The sequence below is a fragment of the Caretta caretta genome, chromosome 6, assembly GCF_965140235.1.
Source record: "Caretta caretta isolate rCarCar2 chromosome 6, rCarCar1.hap1, whole genome shotgun sequence".
Taxonomy (NCBI): Eukaryota; Metazoa; Chordata; order Testudines; family Cheloniidae; genus Caretta; species Caretta caretta.
The window spans coordinates 92,492,967-92,515,531 of NC_134211.1; the positions used below are offsets into that span (position 1 = coordinate 92,492,967).

Genomic DNA, 22,565 nt, shown 5'->3' on the forward strand with positions numbered 1-22,565 from the left:
CCAATATGAATATTATAATGAGCACAGCCTTCCTTGCGTTTGTGGTGATGGTAAATTGAATATATTTACCTCAGTTTTACATTGTCCCCACATTTTCAGTTTTTAGCATGCCAGAGATTCTGCACAGGCAGCGAGTAACGACACCCTAGGAGTGGTCAGTGGGGGAAACTGGAGGGGCCAGTTGGCACCTGGGGAATGGGGAGAGATAGTTCAGCATTGCAGATGAAGCAGTTGAGCTGGATTATTCTACTAAAATGATCATCAGGGAAATAGTTAACCAAGCTGGTGTTGAAATTGCCATCTTTAAGCTTCACTCACCAATTCATTATTTGTATTGCCACAGTGCTTAGGAGCCCCAGGCAGAGACCAGGACCACAGTGTGCTAGGGACTGTGAGCTGTGGAGCCCCATCAGGGCTTTGGATCTGGCCCATGGGATTGCCCCCTTGGTGCCGCAGGCCCCGCACCGCTCTCAGAAGCGGCCGGCACCATGTCTCTGGGGCCGGGGCGGATGGAGCGGAGGGCTCCGTGCATGGCCCTTGCCTCCAGACACCACCCCCCGCAGCTCTCTGTGGAGATAGAGGTGGTTAGGGACTATTTAGAAAAGCTGGACGTGCACAAGTCCATGGGGCCGGACGAGTTGCATCCGAGAGTGCTGAAGGAATTGGCGGCTGTGATTGCAGAGCCATTGGCCATTATCTTTGAAAACTCGTGGCGAACAGGGGAAGTCCCGGATGACTGGAAAAAGGCTAATGTAGTGCCAATCTTTAAAAAAGGGAAGAAGGAGGATCCTGGGAACTACAGGCCAGTCAGCCTCACCTCAGTCCCTGGAAAAATCATGGAGCAGGTCCTCAAAGAATCAATCCTGAAGCACTTGCATGAGAGGAAAGTGATCAGGAACAGCCAGCATGGATTCACCAAGGGAAGGTCATGCCTGACTAATCTAATCGCCTTTTATGATGAGATTACTGGTTCTGTGGATGAAGGGAAAGCAGTGGATGTATTGTTTCTTGACTTTAGCAAAGCTTTTGACACGGTCTCCCACAGTATTCTTGTCAGCAAGTTAAGGAAGTATGGGCTGGATGAATGCACTATAAGGTGGGTAGAAAGCTGGCTAGATTGTCGGGCTCAACGGGTAGTTATCAATGGTTCCATGTCTAGTTGGCAGCCGGTATCAAGTGGAGTGCCCCAAGGGTCGGTCCTGGGGCCGGTTTTGTTCAATATCTTCATAAATGATCTGGAGGATGGTGTGGATTGCACTCTCAGCAAATTTGCGGATGATACTAAACTGGGAGGAGTGGTAGATACGCTGGAGGGGAGGGATAGGATACAGAAGGACCTAGACAAATTGGAGGATTGGGCCAAAAGAAATCTGATGAGGTTCAATAAGGATAAGTGCAGGGTCCTGCACTTAGGACGGAAGAACCCAATGCACAGCTACAGACTAGGGACCGAATGGCTAGGCAGCAGTTCTGCGGAAAAGGACCTAGGGGTGACAGTGGACGAGAAGCTGGATATGAGTCAGCAGTGTGCCCTTGTTGCCAAGAAGGCCAATGGCATTTTGGGATGTATAAGTAGGGGCATAGCGAGCAGATCGAGGGACGTGATCGTTCCCCTCTATTCGACATTGGTGAGGCCTCATCTGGAGTACTGTGTCCAGTTTTGGGCCCCACACTTCAAGAAGGATGTGGATAAATTGGAGAGAGTCCAGCGAAGGGCAACAAAAATGATTAGGGGTCTGGAACACATGAGTTATGAGGAGAGGCTGAGGGAGCTGGGATTGTTTAGCCTGCAGAAGAGAAGAATGAGGGGGGATTTGATAGCTGCTTTCAACTACCTGAAAGGGGGTTCCAAAGAGGATGGCTCTAGACTGTTCTCAATGGTAGCAGATGACAGGACGAGGAGTAATGGTCTCAAGTTGCACTGGGGGAGGTTTAGATTGGATATTAGGAAAAACTTTTTCACTAAGAGGGTGGTGAAACACTGGAATGCGTTACCTAGGGAGGTGGTAGAATCTCCTTCCTTAGAGGTTTTTAAGGTCAGGCTTGACAAAGCCCTGGCTGGGATGATTTAACTGGGATTTGGTCCTGCTTCGAGCAGGGGGTTGGACTAGATGACCTTCTGGGGTCCCTTCCAACCCTTATATTCTATGATTCTATGATTCTATGACTGTACAAACACAGAAGAACCAATATTGTAGTTCATCCCTCTCAGACCTATGGTTTCAGAATTCCTGCAGACCCAAGACATCACTACATTGGTTTATACTTGGCTCGGGGTTTGTGCCCATTTAGTCCTAAACTCTCTTTTTTGAGACTACCTAAAATTAAATGGGGTACGTACTTTGAATTCCCTCCTTGCCACTAGCCCCACTTACTGAGTACCCAGTACCTCCTACAGCTTCACTCTGGGGTCAGTAATGACTAGTGTCCCCTTCTGAGTCATGAGCACCCACTGCCAGCATCACAACATCCCCTAGCACAGGGGTGGGCCATGGGCTGGATCTGGCCCATCAGGGCTTTGGATCTGGCCCGTGGGATTGCCCCCTTGGTGCCGCAGGCCCCGCACCGCTCTCAGAAGCGGCCGGCACCATGTCCCTGGGGCCGGGGCGGATGGAGCAGAGGGCTCCGTGCATGGCCCTTGCCTCCAGACACCACCCCCCGCAGCTCCCATTGGCCGGGAATGGGGAACCGAGGCCAATGGGAGCTTCGGGGGAGGTATCTGGAGGCGTGGCAAGGGCAGTGTGCGGAGCCCTGTGCTGCCCCCTCCCCCAGGGGCCATGCAGGGACTTGGTTCCAGCTGCTTCCTGGAGTGGCACAGCGTGCCGTGCGGCCAGGGCAGGCATGCACGGAGCCTGCCCTGGCCCCGGTGTGCACCGCTGCCACCCCAGAGCCTGAACTCCTCCTGCACCCTGCCCCCCAACTCTCTGCCTGTACCTTGCACCCCTCCTGCCCCCCAATCCCTGTGCCGAGTCCCGTGCTGCACCCTGTCCCCCTCCTGAACCCCTGCCCTGAGCCCCCATTGCACCCTGCACCCCATCCCCCTATCCTGAGCTCCCTCTCGCAGTCCGCACCCTTCCTGCACCCCTGCCCTGAGCCCCCTCATACACCCTGCACCCCTCGTCTGCCCCAATCCCTTGCCCTGAGCCTGTTCCTGCACACCGCACCCCCTCCCACACCCCACACTCCCTCCCGCACCCCAACCCCCTGCCCTGGACCTGCAAACAATTTCTCCACCCAGATGTGGCCCTCGGCCCAAAAAGTTTGCCCACCCCTGCCCTAGCACTATGCTAGGACAATAAGGTTAGCACTGACTCCGAAAAGAGCGTGCTCCCTACAGAAACTTGTTACTCCACATCCCAGGGAGTGGCTGCAGAAACAACTGCTAGGCCAGGTGCATCTAATTTTTACTTTTAAAGCAGCTGGGCAAAAGGTCAGCAGTGTTTCAGCATCCTCTTCTGCTGGAAGGGAAGGCAGGTGGCTTTCTCTGAACATGCCACAATTGAATTAGAGAGACCCATTAATAATGGTGAGTCAACTTAACTTAATTCTCTCAACCTGCTAACGGGAACCCTTTGGAAGGGATAGGAGGAGAATGACAGGATGCCTGGCATCAACTGAAAGTGAAAAATAGTTCAGTCCATGTGTTTCTAGCACCGGTAGTTTAATCTAATCTATTCAGGCTCTACTATGGTGCCCATCACTGTGCTAGGAGTTAGTTTCAGTTATATGGGCCATTTGAGACACAGACATACTAGCTGCATTTCCTCACTGCATAAATTGTGCATTAAATAAAGTATCTGTATACCCCTTTAAATTGTTATGTGATCTGTACAAAACACAAACAAAAATCCTGCATTCAAAGATCATTAAGTTGCCAAGTCAAGTACACAAAAGATAAGAAATGACAGAATTAAGCTGTCAGTGCAAACTTAATTCTGGCCTCTTGTGTGTATGCGTTGTGAGACAGTCGTTAATCACATGCTATTTTGGATCCTGCCTCATTCACTGTACAGCATGGATAGTGCTCAGGGCTGTGTAACGAATGACGCTGTTGTCTGTAGGACTCCTGTCTTATTTGCTATAGAAGATAGGTGTGTAGTGAATGAGGCAGGGGACTGAGAAAATATGGTCTTGTGTTAAGGAGGCTGAATGCCATGCAAGATAACTGGATTCTATCCTTGGCTCTACTTGTTTCTTCCAAAAACCAGTCAAAATTATAATGCTGTTAGACAATAGAGATGTAAGGGGTGGTACACTCCCCCTTGTGTGCGTTTATTCTCTTAAGAAGGATGGTTTTGGAAGCCAATCCACTTATGTAGCTGAGGATGGACTCCTGAAACTCTGCTGGGAGGGGAAAGAAGGGGAGACCGAAGATATTTTGGAAAGAATTGGTGCTAAATTCCCTCCTGGCCTTCATTCATGCTGAGAAATGTGTAAGAAGCAGATAGTTCCTCCAGATGTCTGCTATTTAGAAAAACACACCAGCAGGTCTGTGGACAGCAAATGACTGACTCTTAGGCAGGGTGCTCCTACTTGGCAAGGAACGAAAGGAGAGTGAGTGGGTGGGTGAGCCTATACGTGTGTGTGGGAGTAGGATGAGAAGGGCAATTATAAAAATGGAAGATAGGAAAGGAGAAAAATGGATGGAGGTAAAAATACCTGTTAAATGCCATCCTAGCCCATATGACCAGTACAGGATTGTTCCCTACAGGAGAGTCTCCAGCACTTTGTCTAGCTGAGAGTCTAGTTTAAACTCAATCACCATTTCTGTTACTATGACTTACATTGCAGTAGTGATGCCTAAAATGTGCTAGGTGAGTTACAAACCCATAGGATGAGAATGGTACATTCCTATAAGTAACGTTCTTAAGCAAATCTTCCAACTGTGGAGCAGCATTGTAATCATGGTGCTTTGATTCAGAAGTAAGGAGGAAAAGGGCTGGATTTTTCACAAGTGCTCGACACCCAAAGGCAGGGCCAGATTTTCAAAGTAATTCTACTCCCATTTTGAAAATCTTTCCCCAGTTGTGGGTGTTGAACACTTGAAAATCTGGCACTGGGCTCTTGAAGATCTGACCTCTTATTTCCTAAATGATGGCGCTCCCATCTCTTTCCCATGAGAAACTTTTCCACCAACAGCATTGGGAAATCTGTCCTGATAGGTTAAATTTTCCTTTTGCTCAGTTTCAATTTGTTACAGCTAGTTAATAATAGCTAAATCAATAGTGATGGTGATTAGTACTGTATAAATGCAATTACTGATAGTGGCCACAGAATCCTCCAAGTTCCAAATGAAAATGACCTCCTGGATCTCATCTAGTGCAAGATTGTTTCATACAGTCTATTCTCTTGTGCTTTGTCCTGTCCAGTTTTAAATCATCCAAGCAATGGGACTTCCAGGACTTACACTTGTTCCCTATATAATTAAGAAATATTTCCTCACACTCCTTCTGAATTGTCCTTTTGCTTAATTTCGTCATGCTAATTTGACCCACCCTAAACCATTTTCTCCTTCTTGTTTGTGCCATTCCAATAATTAATCAATTGCTTGATTGTACTACCAAAGCAATTTTTATGGAGATATTGGAGGGGGAAGTGATCTTTCTCTGTTTATTTGAGCATAAGCTTTCGTGAGCTACAGCTCACTTCCGATGAAGTGAGCTGTAGCTCACGAAAGCTTATGCTCAAATAAATTGGTTAGTCTCTAAGGTGCCACAAGTACTCCTTTTCTTTTTGCGAATACAGACTAACACAGCTGTTACTCTGAAACCTTTCTCTGTTTGTATTTCAGCCCATTTAGCTTTTGTTGCCAGAACTAGAAGAATTCCTTTTTGCAATGGACAATGATGCCTGATCAACCATAGCGGCACTGGGCACCTCTCCTCTGAAGGACAGATCTAAGGCAGTGGGGTGTTTGTTTTTCAAGTTATAGTGATTTGGTCTGTTACTGCAGAAAACTACAAACTTTTTTTCTAAAGGTTTCCTTATGTACTACAGTATTCTACAGTGTCTGGTCAAAACACTATTCTGCAGTTGGGTGTTACTGTAGAACGTGGGAGCATTTTTTTAGTACAGCCAGGAGTATCAGATGGAGTCCTCTTTATCAATAAGCCCCTGATACTTCAATGTGGGGGCTGGTAGCTGGTAAGGAGCATCTCTGCACTGAGGAAAATTGTTATACAGCCCACGTGTCTGTCTGTTTAACCTATTTTAGGGTTTTCTATAGCTAGCGTTGCCATAAGCTCTGTCTGTGCAGGAGGAGAGCAGAATGTGGAGGTGGAGAGGGCAAATAAGTGGAGAACAGTGGGTCATTGTGAAGGCTGCTCCCCTCTCACTCCTGCCTCATAGCACTAACTGCATTTCTGCTCCCATCCAGCAGGAGACACTGATGGATTGGGCCTGGTCTTCCTGAGTGCTCACCTTTAGGGGCTGGTGAGAGTGTGAAAAAGAGACAAGGGGGGAGGGTGACATCCAATTAAAAATATGCACAGGCCTTCTTATAACAAAGAGAAGAGGAAAGGGGATGACCCCAGGTGCACAGGGCTTTTGTGTGACTGATCAAAGTTCAAAAGCAATGGAATGACAGTTGATACTTTTCAAGTGAGCTGCCTCTGAGTGTTACACAGGCATTTACTTGGGTGGTTCCCCACTCCCCCTTCTTCTGTGGCAGTCTCTGGTTGACAGAGCTGGAGGACCAGATAAGAGGCAAGAGAAGGAGAAGCCTGTTTGCGTGTGTTCTTGGCTACTTCAAACAGCATCTGTTGCATCCCTAGCACTAGCTTTTCCATTGGCTCTGCAACAAGTAGCCAGGGCTTTTTGTCCTTGCTGTTCAATAAGTAGCACAATTATGGTGGGAACAGTTTATGCCTTATCAGTTGTTAACAGCGTATCAATGAGGGAGGGTGTTGCTCGCTCCCCTTCTTTGTTTCCTCTTCCCACTTTTAACAGGTGCCTAGAGCTTAAAGGTATTGCCTGCTGGACGCTCACGCAAACTCTGGGGTAAGCATTTGCAGCTCCAGTGGGGTTTTGCTGCAGGGTTTTTTTCCCCTACACACACACACACTCCTTTGTGCAGATTTTGTTATGCTCAGATACAGGGGTGGTGGGTAAAGGGAGCATCTAGGATGAGAAAGCAGACACTTTGTTTGCCTCCATGTGACTTGCACGTGCACACACCCTTTGAGGGATGGAGGATTTGATGGGATAGGAAAACTGCTGGAGTCTCTTGGGATCTGAAGCATTAAAGAAGCTTATGTGGACTGGAGCCTGAGTTAGGAGGGTGTGCAGCTGTTCTGGAGGAAAAGGAGTGTTGTTGTTGTTGTTTTTTAAAGTGGTTCATGTTTCTCCCTTCTGTGTGTTCAGTCAGCTTCCCTGCTGGAGACTCAGTGTCCCAGGGAATCCCCTGGTTTGCTGTGAATGAGCCTGCGGTGTGCTCAGGTCTATTTGGTGTTTTTGCATAGGTGTGTTGCGTGCCCATTTGAAATCACTGGAAGCTGCAGGATCAGGCTCTACATATTCTAGGGGTACCAGCAGGGAGCAGTTAGTTTTATCCTGTCTTCTCTCTAGTCCTATCTTAACCCTAGAGGGACCAAGCTCTACACTCTGCATCTTCTCCTGAGAGATGCACCTGCAGCTCCAGTGACGACATTGCATGATACCTTCCATGTTACAGATGATAGCTGGAGATTGGTAGCAGGGTGATAATATGGATTCTCTGTAGGTGGGGGGGGGGCAGGTTATTTATTTTGTTTGAGAGCTCTGCTAGCTAAATTATGCTATAGACTCCCCTGCATAGTCAATAACATGGTGATAACATGGTTGGGGAGGAGGGGAGTCACTGTCAGCCACACCCAGGGAGAGGCTGATAGAGCCGCAAGGACCACGTTGCACAATGGTGGTTTCATCTGTTGAGTGTCAAGGGGGAGTGAGTGTTGAGTGAGGGGAAGAGGGGTTCTTTACATAGGCATTATCAGCTGTGCCTATGTGTAGGTTTGCCACAGACAATGCAGCATCTGTCCTGTGAGAGTTAAAAGCAGCCCAACGGTGCTCCCTGCTTTCTCCTTTTGTCCTTCCAATCTTTCAGTTTTGGCTGCTCTGACCTTCTTTTCTGTTCATCTTGTGCACACTGACAAGGTATACATCTTAGGAAATTACACCTATCAGCAGCTCCCACATGAACAGCCTGGGCCACAGGAAACGCTTCACTCTTTGTCTGGCTGGCAGTGAGACACTTGTGTCATTGAAGGATTTTTCTCCCCCTCTCCTTTTCTTTTCTTTTCTTTTCTTTTCTTTTCTTTTCTTTTCTTAGTGTCTGGGGAGGCCACAGCAAACACACATCACCTAGCAGTTATTGCTGTGAGATGAGCAGGTGATTACAGGCAAAAACCAGGCAAGATGATAGGTGGGAAGAAAGAGGAAAAGCAGAGGGGAGCCTTTGCAGTGTGTCCATTAGGGAGTTCACTTTTCATTAGCACAGAAGCCAATTTAAAGGAGCAAAAGCAACAGCTTTTCCAGCATTTCATTTTTTGCATCAGACAAGGTTTCTTTGAGCTCCAAAGGAAAATAAAAAATCTCCTCTCCACTCTAGTGGATAAAAATTAAAATAATTCCCTGTTTATTGCAATTGACGTTTTAACCATCTTTATTCCCACCACTTGCTAATCCAGGCTTTCAGGCACTGTTTAAGTTTCCGAGTTAAAGCTCATCAGAAATAATTTCCTAGCGTTTTCCTCCCAGGCTAAAAAGTCATGACATTAATTTTAATATATCAGAATTAATGTTTAGCACCTGTGCAAAAGGGGCCAGAATGATGGACTTTGGAGACTGAAGTCCTCTATTGATCCACAAAAGAGATACAGTCTGAGCTGTGGAAGTTACACTGGGGATGAATTTGCCCTAGTCACCATATAGATCATGCAAATTGCAGAGGTTGTCAGGAAGTCTGCTGCTCTGTAGTTTTCTTTATTCTTGACAGTTTTAGCTAAGTCCTAAGTACAGACCACAGTTCTTTCCTCGTGCTCCATTCAAACCTTGGCTTCTGTGCTGAAGGCAAGGGCAGTAATTGTTCAATCTCCTAGCTGAATCTATCCCACCACAATCCGATGTAGAGAAGGGGACAGAATGCAGACAAACCATATTCACACTCCCTTGCTTATTCTACCATGTTGCCTGTGTGTGTTGCCGGGGGGGAGGGGGGTTGTAAATGTTAACCCCACCCAGGGCTGAACCTAAGCAAGGCACTTGATACCCCATTCTTTCGGGAAATGGATCAGTGACATACAGTTTGATTCTATCTGACAGAGGGACTAGATGGAGAGGAAACTCATGGCCTGATTTCTAACCTTTTCCATCACCTTGAGGTCTCACAAATCATATGGCCAGCAGGGCCGGATTTACATTCTAGGCGTAGGGGCTTGGAGCCCCCTGCCCACAGAAGCCAGGAGCTGCAGGGTGCCCCCGCCACCCGCAGCAGCTCGGAGCTCATAACCACCACAGGCACCCTGCCACTTGACTTTTAGGCGTCCCGCTGCCCAGCACCTCTCTGCCCACAGATGCCCCCACCGTCCTACTGCTCAGGACCCCCCCTCACAGCTCCACCACAGCTTTCCAGTCCCAAACAGACTGCCCAGTGCCCCAATACATACAGACTGCACCCCACAACTGCCCCACTGCCCAGAGCCCCCCCCCCAAAAAACTACCCAGAGACCCACTCTCTCAAGTGCTGCCCCCAGGTTGTACTCACCAGCCCCACTGGAATGCGACTCTGTCTGCCGGGCTAAGCGAGGAGTGGTCCAGCAGTGCTATGTAGGGCTGTTTCCCACTCAGCTGGCCCTGGCCCCGCCCCCTGCTGGGATCAGGAGCAGCAGAATTTGAATTTTTAGGCGCCCCTAGAATGCCGGTGCCCCTAGGCACGTGTCTAATGGGAAATCCGGCCCTGATGGCCAGTAAGACTTGGCCAAAAAGTCTGGGCTCTGCTCCTCAGACTGGCCCAGCACAAACATGCCTTCCCAAATGGTGCCCTGAATAGGGCTGATTCAGACCAAGAAACAACCAACTTGAACTTTAATGACAGATCAGACCAATTGTCAAACTCAGAATCCATATCTCAGGTTCATAAAAATTGGATTAATTTCTACCCACCTCTGCACTACCTTGTTTCCACCAGGACAGGAAGTGGAAGTAGAGAAATCTCAGGAAAAAATTCCAGTCATGAGAAGGTTGGATACTTAAAGAATTGAACCTCCCTCTGATTCTAACAGTTACCTTTGCACCGCCTATCACACAGTTTTCCATTTACCATGGGCCAGCAGCATGGCTTCAACTCAGGGGTAACCAACCCCCAGAGCTGTGATCAGCTGCTGTTTCCCTCCTCAGGCCTGCTTCCCCTTTCACTTACAAAAACATAACTCCACTGGCTTCCCTGAATTGCTCAATAGTTACCTTGGTGTGAGAGTGGAATCATGCCCCAAGTCTCCATACTCATTGCTTGTGGCAGTCTGTGCACCCAGGCAATGATGGTAAGATAATGTTATGCTGATGGGAGATTTTTAGCAGGTATGAATGTAGCTGGCATTCAAAGATGGAATTGGCTGCTTATCCCATTTCTGGGCCTGGGTGTGTTTCTTTCCCCTGAGATGTGGGGAGACAGAGGACAATCCTAAGCATATCTGTAACTCAGTCTTAATGTCTCACTGATGCTAAATTAACATTTTAATGATCTGTCCCCCTTTTGGGGGAGGGGGGGAAGTTGCTTGTTTGTCCTGAAAATAATGGGCCATGAGTTAAACCTTACCCACCCCACTGACCGCATGAGAGTTGCATTTGTGTGAGAATATGTAGAATTTGGCCCAGTAGTGTTCTTCAGTGTAGCATGTGTTCTTGGTGTCAGAGAGGGAGACAGATGTGCAGTTACCCTGTTCCACCAATGATCTTTATAGAATGATGATACGCTGTCCTGTAAAGCAGTGTTTCTAAAACCTTTTTGGGCTCAGGACCCATTTATCAATGTTTATGGCCTGTCATAACCCAGTAAATAGTCTGGGGGTGGAGGCCATGGGGTGGTTTCACTCAGGTCCCCAGGCAGGTTGCCAGATTTTGACTGCATTAATAGCCACAGTCACTTAAATTTAGCCCAATCTGTTTATTGAAACAAAGCTATAATTTATTGAAATAGTTTCAAATAAAGTGGGAGGGGGTGCTTAAGGGGTCCCTGCAGCATCACTCTCGAAGTTGGGGCGGGGGGGTGGGGGCAGTGTCACTCTCCCTGTCATAGTTGCAGGGGAGCTGGAGCAGGCCCAGGATGCAGCACCAGCCCATCAATCAGTGCCTCCCTGCAGGCCTCTTCCCCCTTTCCAGGGCAGGGAGCTGGGGCCTAGTCCTGTCACTCTTCCAGGCAGCGCTCTGAGGTCCCATGGTGGAGCAGGCAGCCTGGCTGAGGTGCTTGGTGGCTCCGCTTACCTTGCAGGCCAGGCCAGTCACCCCACAATGGCAGCTCCTGCAGCTCCTGTGCTGTGGGGCTGGCGGGTGTGGCTCTTGGCTCTGGGTGTTGCAACCTCTAAGGTTGCAGCCCTGCTCAGGTCTGGCACTGTCCTCCTGAGTGGACCATGCCACTCTTTGAAACATTCTGGTGACCCAATTTTGAGTCCCGACCCACAGGTTGAGAAACCCTGTTGAAAAGGGGTATGGTACTGCTCTGCTTCTGGCAGGCTGATGGGGAGGAGAGGAGCTCTGGTGTTGGGTTTTTCCTTTTCTATTTTTTTAAGTCAGTGGAGATTGACACAGCTGTTGTCTTGCTGTACCTGTTCTGTACTTTACTCAAGAACTTCGGTTTCCAAGGCTGTCAATGTGCCTCAGTCCTGAGCTGGAGGGACACTCCTCTAGGGATGACAGGACACTGCAGCTCCTTGGCCTTCTATGACTCTGGCAAGAGGGACAATTTTAATGTGGACACCTGGGCACTAGGATACCCTGGGAACAGCTCATTCCCAATGGGGTGCTGAAGAACCACCATTTGATGAGAACCCTTGGTCACAACCATCCTCAGCTGCATTTGAATCAGGCACCAAGAGGTGAAGGAGTCTCTATCCAGCGCTAAGCTCTCTAAAGCATGCAGCCCCATCCCTACCTTGCTTTGTTCAATCCTTTCTATAAAGATCACAACTAGAAATTATTCTCTTCCCCCCACCCTTCATTTTTACAAAATGAAGTGGATTATTTTGAACCCTGAGAGACTTATTTTGTGTCTGGAGAGAGGTTTTGAGTCCATGTCTATTTTATCTGATTCTCTTATCCCAGTGATAGAGTAATGATCTGGCTAATGTGCATGTTTCACCATTGGCCTCTGCTGGATGGAATCAGAACTGCTCAACCATGTGTCAGAGGCCCAGTACTGCTAAAGGAGAAACCCCATTAGCTTTGACTTATGCGCTAGGAGCGTGTGTTTTGGGTGCTCTCTGTGGTTGTGAGGTTCTGAGTGACCCGTATGTGCACCAAAGTGATTGACAGCCATGATATATTAGAAACTATACAAGTAGGCTAAAGTAAGAGCCTCTCCAGAACTAGATACAAATCAGATCCCTTCTGAGGTTTGAAAAGATGTAATTTTTTTTTCATCATTTTTCATTTTTGCAGCTCTTTGTGGATCTGGTCAGCACAGCAAACTGTCAGAAGGCAAACTATCCCCATGGTGGTTCCAACCATAGGGAGCCTGTCTCCCTGATACATCCATCCCAGTTCTGCAGACACACAAGCATCTGAAATGATGTGTTCTTACCTGACACAAATTAAACTTATAATGACATATGAACCTCATTGGATTGTGACAGAGAGCGATCACCCCCATTTAAAGAATAAACTCATTATACAAAACACATCTCTCATGCACCAAACTCAATGCATCTGGGAAAACTACGAATCTCCTTTGCAAGTAAATCCCTTGGGAACACTGCTGTTAAAACTTCTCCTTGTGGCGATAAACTTAGTCTGATAACCGGAGAGGGGAAAATGCAATTGAAATCTGCCCTCTTCCTGCAATGGTGGTGCTAAATAAATGGGTGGACTGTGAATTACAGGGCAGTAAATACACCCATTGGCACCTAATAAAGCAAGGCAGAGTGACTTATGGTGTCACCAGAACCCACTGATGTATTTATAGCCGCCTTCACAGTTTTGCCCTTTAAAAATAAAATAAAATTAAAATAAAATGTGCAGGTTGTTTCTTCTCCTGTCCTGTTTCCCAAAGGCAACTGATCCACCAGTTTCTAGCCAAATGGAGACAAAGGGGTGGTGGTTTGCACCTCCCTTATTTGGGGGCTGTCAGGCCCAGTGCAGCCCCTGACCCAGGGTAGGGCAGTTTTAAGTGATGACCAAACTCTTTGGTGTGTCTTCTGTCTTCTCCCCCACCCCCCGCCCATGCTGTATGCCTACTGCTACCTAAGTGTGGGGGACTGCGCTTGGGTGGGATGCGAGACCGCCACAGTGTCTATGCCCTGCCCTCCTCCCCCTGCAGGCTGTGCCAGCTGCAGCCGCCCGGGAGTCGACTGGCACAAATGGAGTAAGGTCATGGGAAGACAGAGAATAGGGTGGTCCAAGAGGGCATTAAATGGGGATTAGCAGCAGGAGGAGTGCGTGTTTTACAGAAAGGGAAGGAAGCCTTTCTATTTTTCTACCCCTTAGAGCAAGCATAGCTGGAGGGGAGGAGAGGGAGAAGAAACTCCCCTGCTGTTTCCCAGAGGTTGTGCCTGTACGTGACGCTAATGTTAGTACAATTCTTCAAACTTGTTCTTCTCCCATGGAAGTTAAAAAGAGTTTTGCCATTGGCTTCTGCAGGAACAGGATCAGGCCCTTAGTTTTTAAATCTTCTAAACCTGCCATCACTTGTCATTGAGGGAACTAGTGACCAAGCTTGCAATACGTTCTGTCTCTTTCTGAACACGAGCCACTGAGAGAAAGTGTGGTCATGAAACAGCTGATTTGTACTGTCCTGATCATTGGCAGGGATAGTTATTTTAAAATATATTGTCTGTATTTTAGAAATAAGCTGTTTGGTGATGGGACTACCTTTTAAAATCTTTTCTGAGAGAATGACTAAATTCCCCACAATCTGACTAGGAGACAAACATTTCAAGATATTGTAATTTGTACTCGATCATACCTCAGAATTGAGTGGGTAGGAACTTTTAGGGAAAAGGACTGGAGGCTAGTGCCTTGAACAGGAGACAGGGCTCATAGGCTCTGTAACAACCTTTGGGAGACAGTGTAGTCTAATGATTAGAACAGAGCTAAGCCTCAGGACTCTTTGCTTCTTTATTCCCAGTTATTCCACTATCTCATTTAAATTCAATGTGCCTCACTCTGCATATCTTTGAAATGGGATAATACCCACCTCATGGGGATGTAAGGCTAAATTAATTTATTTGTAACTTAATTAATTTGTTAAGCTCTTCAAGTTCCCTGCATGATTGGTAGATAAATGCAAACGCGAATAGTTCTGCTTTCTGGAAAACTTCCTCCAACCCTCAGTGATGAGTTTCTGGCTGCTCTAGCCACTGCTTTAGATAGCTTAAACGAGAAAATAAATTACAAATATGCCATATTAAACTAAAAACTCCAGGTGTGAGGTTCCAGTTGCCCATTCTGAAATGATCATAATGTATCAGGAATGGTTATTCCTCTCAACTGTATCTCAGTGAAGTAGCTCTGAGTTCCATCTACAAATGCCTTATGTCTGCACTGTACCAAATCAAAATCGATTTCCAAAAACACTGACTGTGTGATAAATAACTGTGAAATTAGAAGAGTTATTATAAGAGTTGAGTAGGTTTATGGTTTGTTTGTGCACCATCCCCCCTGACAACAGAATGCAAGTTCTCAGACACGCAGAGGTTCCTTTATTTACAAGCCGGGGTGGTGACTAATAATGATATTGGGAGGCAGTATGGTTCAGTGGTTAGGGCTCCCAAATGGGAGTCTGGAGACCTTCGTTCTATGTCTAGGTCTGCCCCAGATGCACTGAATGACCTTGTGCAAATCTCTTCACCTGTCTGTGTCTCCGCTTCTCCGTGTTAAATGGAGATATTTGTAATGCAAATTGATATGCAGTTTAAGCTCTGAGTGAAGAGTGCTGTAAGTACTGAATAGAATTCTTATTTATGAAAGGCAGAATCTGACCATTTGGCTAAGGTTCTGGCTCCCTGAGGGTTCAGTGCAAACACACTGGTTTGGACGCAGCCCACTGTTGCAGAAACATAACAGACACCATTGTATAAAAGCAATGTAGATGTTTAATGAGCACAGTTATCCCAGGTTGCGACATGGCTCTGGTGCAAGAAGGTAGTTGAAGGCACATACGCCTTTATCTAGCAAAGAATATCCAAAAGCTAGGAAGGTACTTCAGTTAATAAAGGGCGTTGTTATATGTGCTTATGTACTGTGCTTAAAGCTGCTGGGGGGAGAGTCTTCTGCTCTGCATCTGCAGTAGATTGCATCTGTACAGCCCGTCCATTCTTCCGACTAATTTCAAATCACAGCAGAAAACCTATTTCCCCACACAACAGCCTGCCCCTGGCAATTTCACTCTTCCCCCTCCGCTACTGTTGCGAACTCTCTAGATCTCTTCAAAGCAGTGTTATGCCGCGTTGTTGCTTCCTATAGCGTTCCTACAAAGTTAGACTGCATGGCCCGCACGCCGAAGAGTCCCTCTCTGCCCAGTCACTGGTGCATCATTCCTGAGCTGTGCAGACCGTCGGTGGGATCCGATTGAGGAAGAGCCGATGTAAACCTCCTCCCTGTGTCACAGATGGCCACCGCATTTGGCAGTGTCTCTCCCCTCCCCTGCTCTTTTCTCTCCCTTTCCCCCTCCCCTTCGCTGCTGGCACATTGTAGATGTCAAACAAACGGGGGCAGAGAGGGGAGACAGTTTCTCTCCTTTTGATCGGAAGGCTGGGTGTCGAGACCACAGGCCAGGCTGACGAATCTTGCCGGCTCCCACTCTCCGTATTGGAGTTTCAGAGAAAAGGCTTTTCCCCTCCTGTCCTCCTGCTTTGCTCTCAGCTCTTTCCCCTGTGTTAGGAAGATGCCTCGTCTCTTCCTTCCTCCTCGCAGTGACTGGGGATACAAACCCTGTAATTCTATTCCAGAGTCATTCGCAAAGGGATGAGATGGGATTGGAATGTGCCCAGTTGCCCGGCGGGGGCTCGGGAATGTCCCATCATCTCGCCCCTGTGTATCTATAGACTAGGCGAAGTGTCCACCCTGATTTCACCTCAGGAGGACGGAAACACACACACACTCTCTCTTTCAGGTTTGCTAAGTACCTGACTCTCCCACTGGCTTCAGTTGGAGTTGTAGGTGCTCAGCATGTCTGAAAATCAGGCTCCCAACTCCGTTTGTGTGGTTCGACTCTTCGTTGCCACCATTTATACTGAAGCGCCGCGAATGCTGGAGGCTGGGGACAGGTGCATTCTCAGTTAGACAGACAGATGAGAGGATGTGCTTGGATACTCCTTTCAAGAACCATCCCTTTAAACTTGGAGGTTCTGAGGCGGAAAAGTCTGGGTCAGTATCAGCAATTGATTTTCTTCCTATGCCTGCATGGGGATTGGCTCTTGGCTTTGGTTTCATGACTTTTGTCTCTTTTTGATTGATTTTTATTGTGTATTTGTTTGCAATAATAAATGGACTTCAGGGGACAATCCTGCATTGGCCCTAGTGAGGCTAATTGTGACTTACATTATGATTTCAGTATAAGGAAAATAGCCGTTCAGGAAGCATCATTAGCCAGAGTAGATTCCAGGAAGAGAGAGAGAGAGAGGGAGGGGACGTGCGTGAGTGAGAGAAAGATGTATGTGAATGGAGGGGGTGGGACGCCAGCCCCCTATTCCAGCCCCTCCTTTCTCAGGAGCCAGCCATTGCCTCTGCAGAGTGTTTGGGCTTCACTGATTCGCTCTCTTGAGTGAGCCTATTTGCGTGCGGCTCGCCCATTTGTGAATTTGGCTCCCTAAGTCCTCTCTTCACTTCACCTGGGCTTCCTGGTCGCCTTCACTTAGTGAGCTGCCCCCTGAGCATCCTGCTCCACCTAAGGCTCTCTGTGCCTCTCCTGTGGATTCTGGACTTCTTTCCTCTTCCCCTGCTCTTTTCCTCTTCTCTCTCTCTCTCTCTCTCTCTCTCTCACTGAGTTCCCTGCCGCCTGGATGCAGAGGAAGGAGGGTAACCATCCAGATTTGTGTGTGTCCGCCTAGCGATTCTGCATTGCAACACTTGGTAGTGGAGAAGCAACAGAACCCCCTTTTAATTGGGGTAAAAATCAAAAACCTTCCTGGGGTCTCTAGCTATTTTTTCTTTTGCCCTTCTCCTGTTAAGTGAGAGGCAAGGATCACAGACAGGGAAAGTCATCTATGATCCTGGAGGAACCTGACAAGCGAGAGATCCAGGATCCTTCTTCCTGACATGTGTGCCTTTCCTGGTCCCTCCTGGCGGTTTGGTGCTGCAGCAGGGTTCCTGGCACAGTAGAGCCAGCCCTGGGAAACATCGACCTTTAATTTTTGAGTGTGGTTGTTTGTTAACCTTTCCCCCCGCATTCCCCTCTGCTCCCGTCCCACCACACACACCCTCCCACCTTGGAAGTGACTCTCCCTTCTGCTAGGATGGGCCCCTTGACATCATGAACCGTATTCTGTCTTCCCGGCTGGAATTCAAACTCCCCGTCGGTAGGTGCCCAGTGCATTGACCATGCACCTGAGAATAGACCCCAGCATCTGCCCAGGACGCCACCCCGCCTGGACCCTGTGGATGTGCTCCCTCTTTTGGGGATGTATCGTCAGCTCGGTTTGGAGTTCCTCTAACGTGGCTTCTTCTGCCTCCTCTTCCTCGTCTGTGTCTCAGGCTCAGCATGAGCATCATTTCCACGGCAGCAAGCACCACTCTGTGCCTATTTCTATCTACCGCTCGCCTGTCTCCCTACGAGGAGGACACGGTGGGTTCTCGCTCTGTTTCCTTCTAACCCTTTTTTGAGAACAGCTGTATGTAGGGGGCGGGGGGCTTGAGAATAGAATTTGTGACTTTCTCTTGCGGGCGTATTTTTTTCTCTCCCGTACTCCCAATCCCCTTTTATTTACCTCTATCACCCCCCATCCCCCCCCAAAAAACCCGCTTTTATGAATAACCTCCTTAAAACTACCAACTTCTGCAGGCAGATCAGAGCTGCCCTGTTTTGGGGGGTTTACCCTTGGCTGCCCAGCCGTGAGCCCCACTCCCAGGCTGGGAAGCCGGAGGGACTTACCGCTAGCGGCGTCGGGGCTGTGAGAAAAGTCCCACGTAGCTTGCCAGCCGGCAATTGGGACTGGGAGTGCAATTGACCCGGCCACTCTTCTTGCGGAGGGGGCTGGGTCCTGGGGGGGCCGGAGCCGGCGGCGGTGTGATCAGGCTGCTTTGGGCAGCCTAATGTTTGACAGCAGATCTTCCTGAAATCCGAGAGCGCTCTGTTCATGTACTGCGACTCTGCCTCTGTTGATGCTGAAGTGGGAAGCTTGGATCATGACTCTGCATGGGTCTGCATTAGCAGATTCCATTTGCCCTGCTGTAGGTTAGGACATGCTGGTCCCATAGCATCAGTGTGTGTGTGTGTCACACACCCCCTCTCTGCAGGGAAACTGACATTTCGAATCCATGTGTGTTTGGAGGGGAGCTGTGTGTGTGTATTGGGTGTGTACATAGTCACACATCCTGACGGGAGGGGGGCAGAGTCCATTTACGTGTACCTATCTGGCCATATGCTATGTAATCGGGCACCGTCTCCACAAAACGGCAGTTAGTGAAGGTCTGAGGGCTGGACTTGGTATAGCAAGTTCGAAGGGGATGATAGTTTGCCCCTTCTTTAAGAAGGCGGCGCGGTACAGCGTGGGTGATGCCCAGTAGCCCCCATAGCAGAGGGTCTTCTCCGGGGACCTGCCCTAACCCTCTCTGGTGTGTTTAGGACCCGGATTACTGCATGCCCCCTTTCCCCGCTGCACGCTAGCCCTGGGCGCTGGGGAGGTGTCAGAAGCTACAAGGGGGGGGGGGGAAGATGCCAGCTGTGGCTGGCGCTCGCTCGCTGTCTCTCAATGTTATCTGATGAAGTTGTCAAGCAGCTGGGAGCCTGTAAAGGGAAACGGTTGCTCTTGATGCTGGGTCCCTGCTGTGGCTGGTATTGGCTCCCTGAAAACCTGGGGAGAGGCAGTAATAGGAACTGCATGTAAATGCAGCCCGGCAGAGCGAGCGGGGGAGGAGGGAGAACTGAGGCCGGAAAGAAGGGAGAGCAGCGCGGTGAAAGGCGGGGAGGCAGGCTTGCTTGGACAGTCCTTGTGCTCCCTGGCGTGCTGAGCAACGCTGAGCCGGTGTAAACCTGCCAGGCAGGGGGGCCTGTGCTGCTCCCGGTTCCCCGCGTTCCCCGGCCGGGGGAGGGATAAACGGGAGTGCGGGAGCAGAGCTGGATTCCTCGGCAGCCGCGCGCTCTGCCCTGTGCTGCTCTCACCGCTCCTCCTCGTTCGCCCGGCCCGGGCGAGTCAAGCCGCTTCTTCCCCGCTCCCACCCCGGCGCACCTTTCCCTCCCCTGCGGCAAGTGCTCAGCGCCCTCTAAACCTGCCCGCCGGTTTGCAGCGAGGATCTGGGCAGGGGTCAGGGAGGCCCAGGCAGCTGAGTGCCTGGCCTTTTGGAAGGAGTTTCTCCAGAGCTGCAGCTGAAAGTTGCAACCCCAGGGCAGGGGGTCAAGGTGTGGATTCCAGGCTCTTTAGCATCTTACCTCTACCCAGGCCAAGGCAGCGCTGGCATATCGCTGAAGGCTGGGAAATGACCGGAGCACCAGCACTGTTTCTGTCACTGCTATCCCTTTGTTCACGGTGTGTTCCCACATTTCCACCCCTTGCTCCACCCAGGCTCTATTTAGATCGTGAGTTCTTCGGGATAGGGACTGTCGACTGTTCTGTTTGTACAGTGCCTAGCACAGTGGGGCCCCCTTCTTGGCTGGTCCTTAGGCACTACCATAATAAGCGTGGTTAATAATAATAATAATAATTAATAATAAACTCATCTGAAGCTCAGTTCAGTGGATGGGGATGGAGTTCAATAGGTGGCATTGATTGGCTCTGTGCGCAGTGTCTAGATTTGCTTTCCTTCAATTTTGAGGCTGATGATGAGAGTTTTTTTTCAACCTACCCATATCTACAGATTTGGCCATGCACCATCCTGACCTGCAGCACTGCTGTGTCTTCAATCCTGAATCCCCACATAATGGCAGTTTAGCCCTGTTATGTACCACCCCCTGCTATTCCCATTCTGGGCTTCCTGCTACAGCTCTCCCAATGCATCTCTGACCTGCAGCACTCCCAGCTATTCTATTCTTGCACCTTGTGTACAGCTCTACCAATGTACCCTCTTCTATCCCAGTCCTGATCCCTACCACAGCTCTGCTGGCGCTCAGTCCTGGCCCATAGCATCCCCTTCTCTTCCAGTCACTGGCTTCCCTTCTCTCCAACCCAGTCTATCCAACAGCTGTAACAGGTACCCTGCCCCTCCTCATCCAGAGCACCCTGTGTCCAGGGGTGCTGGAACAATTTGTATAGTGAGAGCCATTTGGGGTGCTGAGAGCCATTGAACCAAACTGTAAACCCTGTATATGATGGAAACCACTTCAAGCCAGGGCTAGCACCCGTACTTCCAGCACCTCTGTCTGTCCTCTTTGTCCTCTAGCCCTACCTCTTCAGCTGAATGTGTGTCAATTTCTGGGGAGGCAGAGGAGAAGTTTGGTTCATAGACCACATGTGAGTGAGGATTTAACATATGGAGCAAAATGTTTTATTGGGTAGCCCTGATATAAGGTGGCAGGGAATGGTTCATGAGGGTGTAAATAGCTTCCTTTCTGCTCTAGAGCTGTCACTGTGAGCCCTTTTTCCAGCTTCACCAATCCAGTGGAAGATAAAAGCTGTCTTCAGCTTCGTTCAGGGACTTGGGGCATTTTCCTTGCTCCCTCATTTCAGTAACAAGGCAAGGGAAGTGGAAGGCTCCGTGAGTTGATGCCAACACATGAGCCAGCCTGAGATTCCACCCCCGCCCTAAATCGTACCATACAAGAAGGTTGGCATGGAACCCCCTGTGGGAATGAGCAAGAGTGAGAGAGGAGAAAGGGACCATGAAGACAGCTGGTCTTTTACCAAAACACAGGCTTGGTTTATATCTGTGTTTTCCTTTCTTGTTGTACAATAGAGGCACTTGGAATTTGGACCTGTGACAGCTTTGCAGAGTCAGAACTCAGGGAGGTGGGGGTGTGTTTGCGTGTGTATGTGTGTGAAAAGAGGCTGTCTGTGTCTTCTGGGATTTTGATTTCTTCTTTGGTGGATGAAACTAAAGGGCCTAATCCTGATCCAGTTGAAATTGATAGTTGGGGCAGGCTCAGGCCTCAAATCCCCAAGCAGTTTAGCCCTTCAGAGCCTTTCCATCCCGAGTGCCCCATCTGTGCTGCCTAAACCAAGCTGTGACTATCCAGAGGTCAGTTTTGGAAGGAACTTGGTCTCCTCAACCTCTGCTGAGTCTCTTATGCACCTCAGTCTTTGTATGCATATGCAAGTAACAGACACCGGAAACTGTTAATCAGTGTGGAAAACCTGTCCCATAAGAGGCAGCCATCATGTATAGCTCTCTAGATAAGTGAATAGATGTCCCCCTATGCCTTTGTTTGGGGCTGCTTTTGGGCTTCCACAGAAATCAGTGGCAAAACTTCCATTGACTTAGGTGGTGCAGGATGGAGACCTGAGCTGGCAATCTGCTCAGTGCGAGTATTATAAGTATTAATGCTGAAATTTCCAAGCTGCTGCTTTACCACATTCTTTGCTGCAACCTGTGAATGTTGAAACTTGGCACAGCATAGTATATAGAGGAGCTGGTCTCTTTATAATGATTCTCTGTGCCAGGTGCACACCTGTGTCAGCAGGTGAGCAAACAAAGGTTTGCCTAGAAAAACAATGCCACATTCTGTGTGTGGACCTTCCAAAGCAGAGTGGGATCTCTGTCATGAGGGAAAGCTTTTGAGGTAGGAAAAGAAGTCCATAGCGCATTTAAGTTCTCGGTCAGTTTATCTGCAGCCCAGATATGGCAACGTTTCATCCACTCCAGATCAGCTAATCGGGGGGTGGGGAGGGAGGGCTATGAAGCTGCTTAGCTCCCTGCTGGGTGAGCTGCTTCCCCAAAGCCTGCATCAGTGGCTTGCAGTCCCTTGCTCTGTTTTTTTCTTTGCCTGCACTAGGCAGCTGAATAATGCATGCCACTGGTTGGCAGATAAAATAAGATTTGTGTGTATTTTGTCTTGGTGATGAATTAATTAATTCGGTTTCTCCTTTTCTCCCTCCAGCCATATTTTTATCTCCCCCTCCTCAGCAAATCGGGGGGTATGCAGAGCTGTTTTCGTGACGCCATGTGCAGGAGGGCCAGGCCCTCAGAATCTGCTCAGCAGGGGTGGCTGGGGAAGAGGTGTGTTTTTTACCTTGCAAGGACCAGGCTTGTTCAAACTGCAGAGCGAGTCACGGTGTAATGCGAGGGCT

The 22,565-nt window shown here is 48.9% G+C and overlaps 1 protein-coding gene across 44 annotated transcripts in view; it reads left to right on the forward strand.

The window, feature by feature from the left end:
* Window positions 1–22,565, forward strand: part of NRXN3 (neurexin 3) — a 1,412,371-nt gene that overhangs the window by 897,813 nt on the left and 491,993 nt on the right. For 2 of the 44 annotated variants that reach the window (XM_048852525.2, XM_048852528.2), the window contains exon 1: window positions 16,999–17,971. The exons of 38 other annotated variants lie outside the window; for them this stretch is intronic. In XM_048852525.2, coding sequence (XP_048708482.1) covers window positions 17,728–17,971 — 244 coding nt within the window. In that variant the 5' untranslated portion in view covers window positions 16,999–17,727. Of the gene's footprint in view, window positions 1–16,996; window positions 17,972–22,565 lie in introns of those variants that run through there. 4 more of the 44 variants (XM_048852533.2, XM_048852529.2, XM_048852526.2 and 1 more) reach the window with 4 other exon arrangements.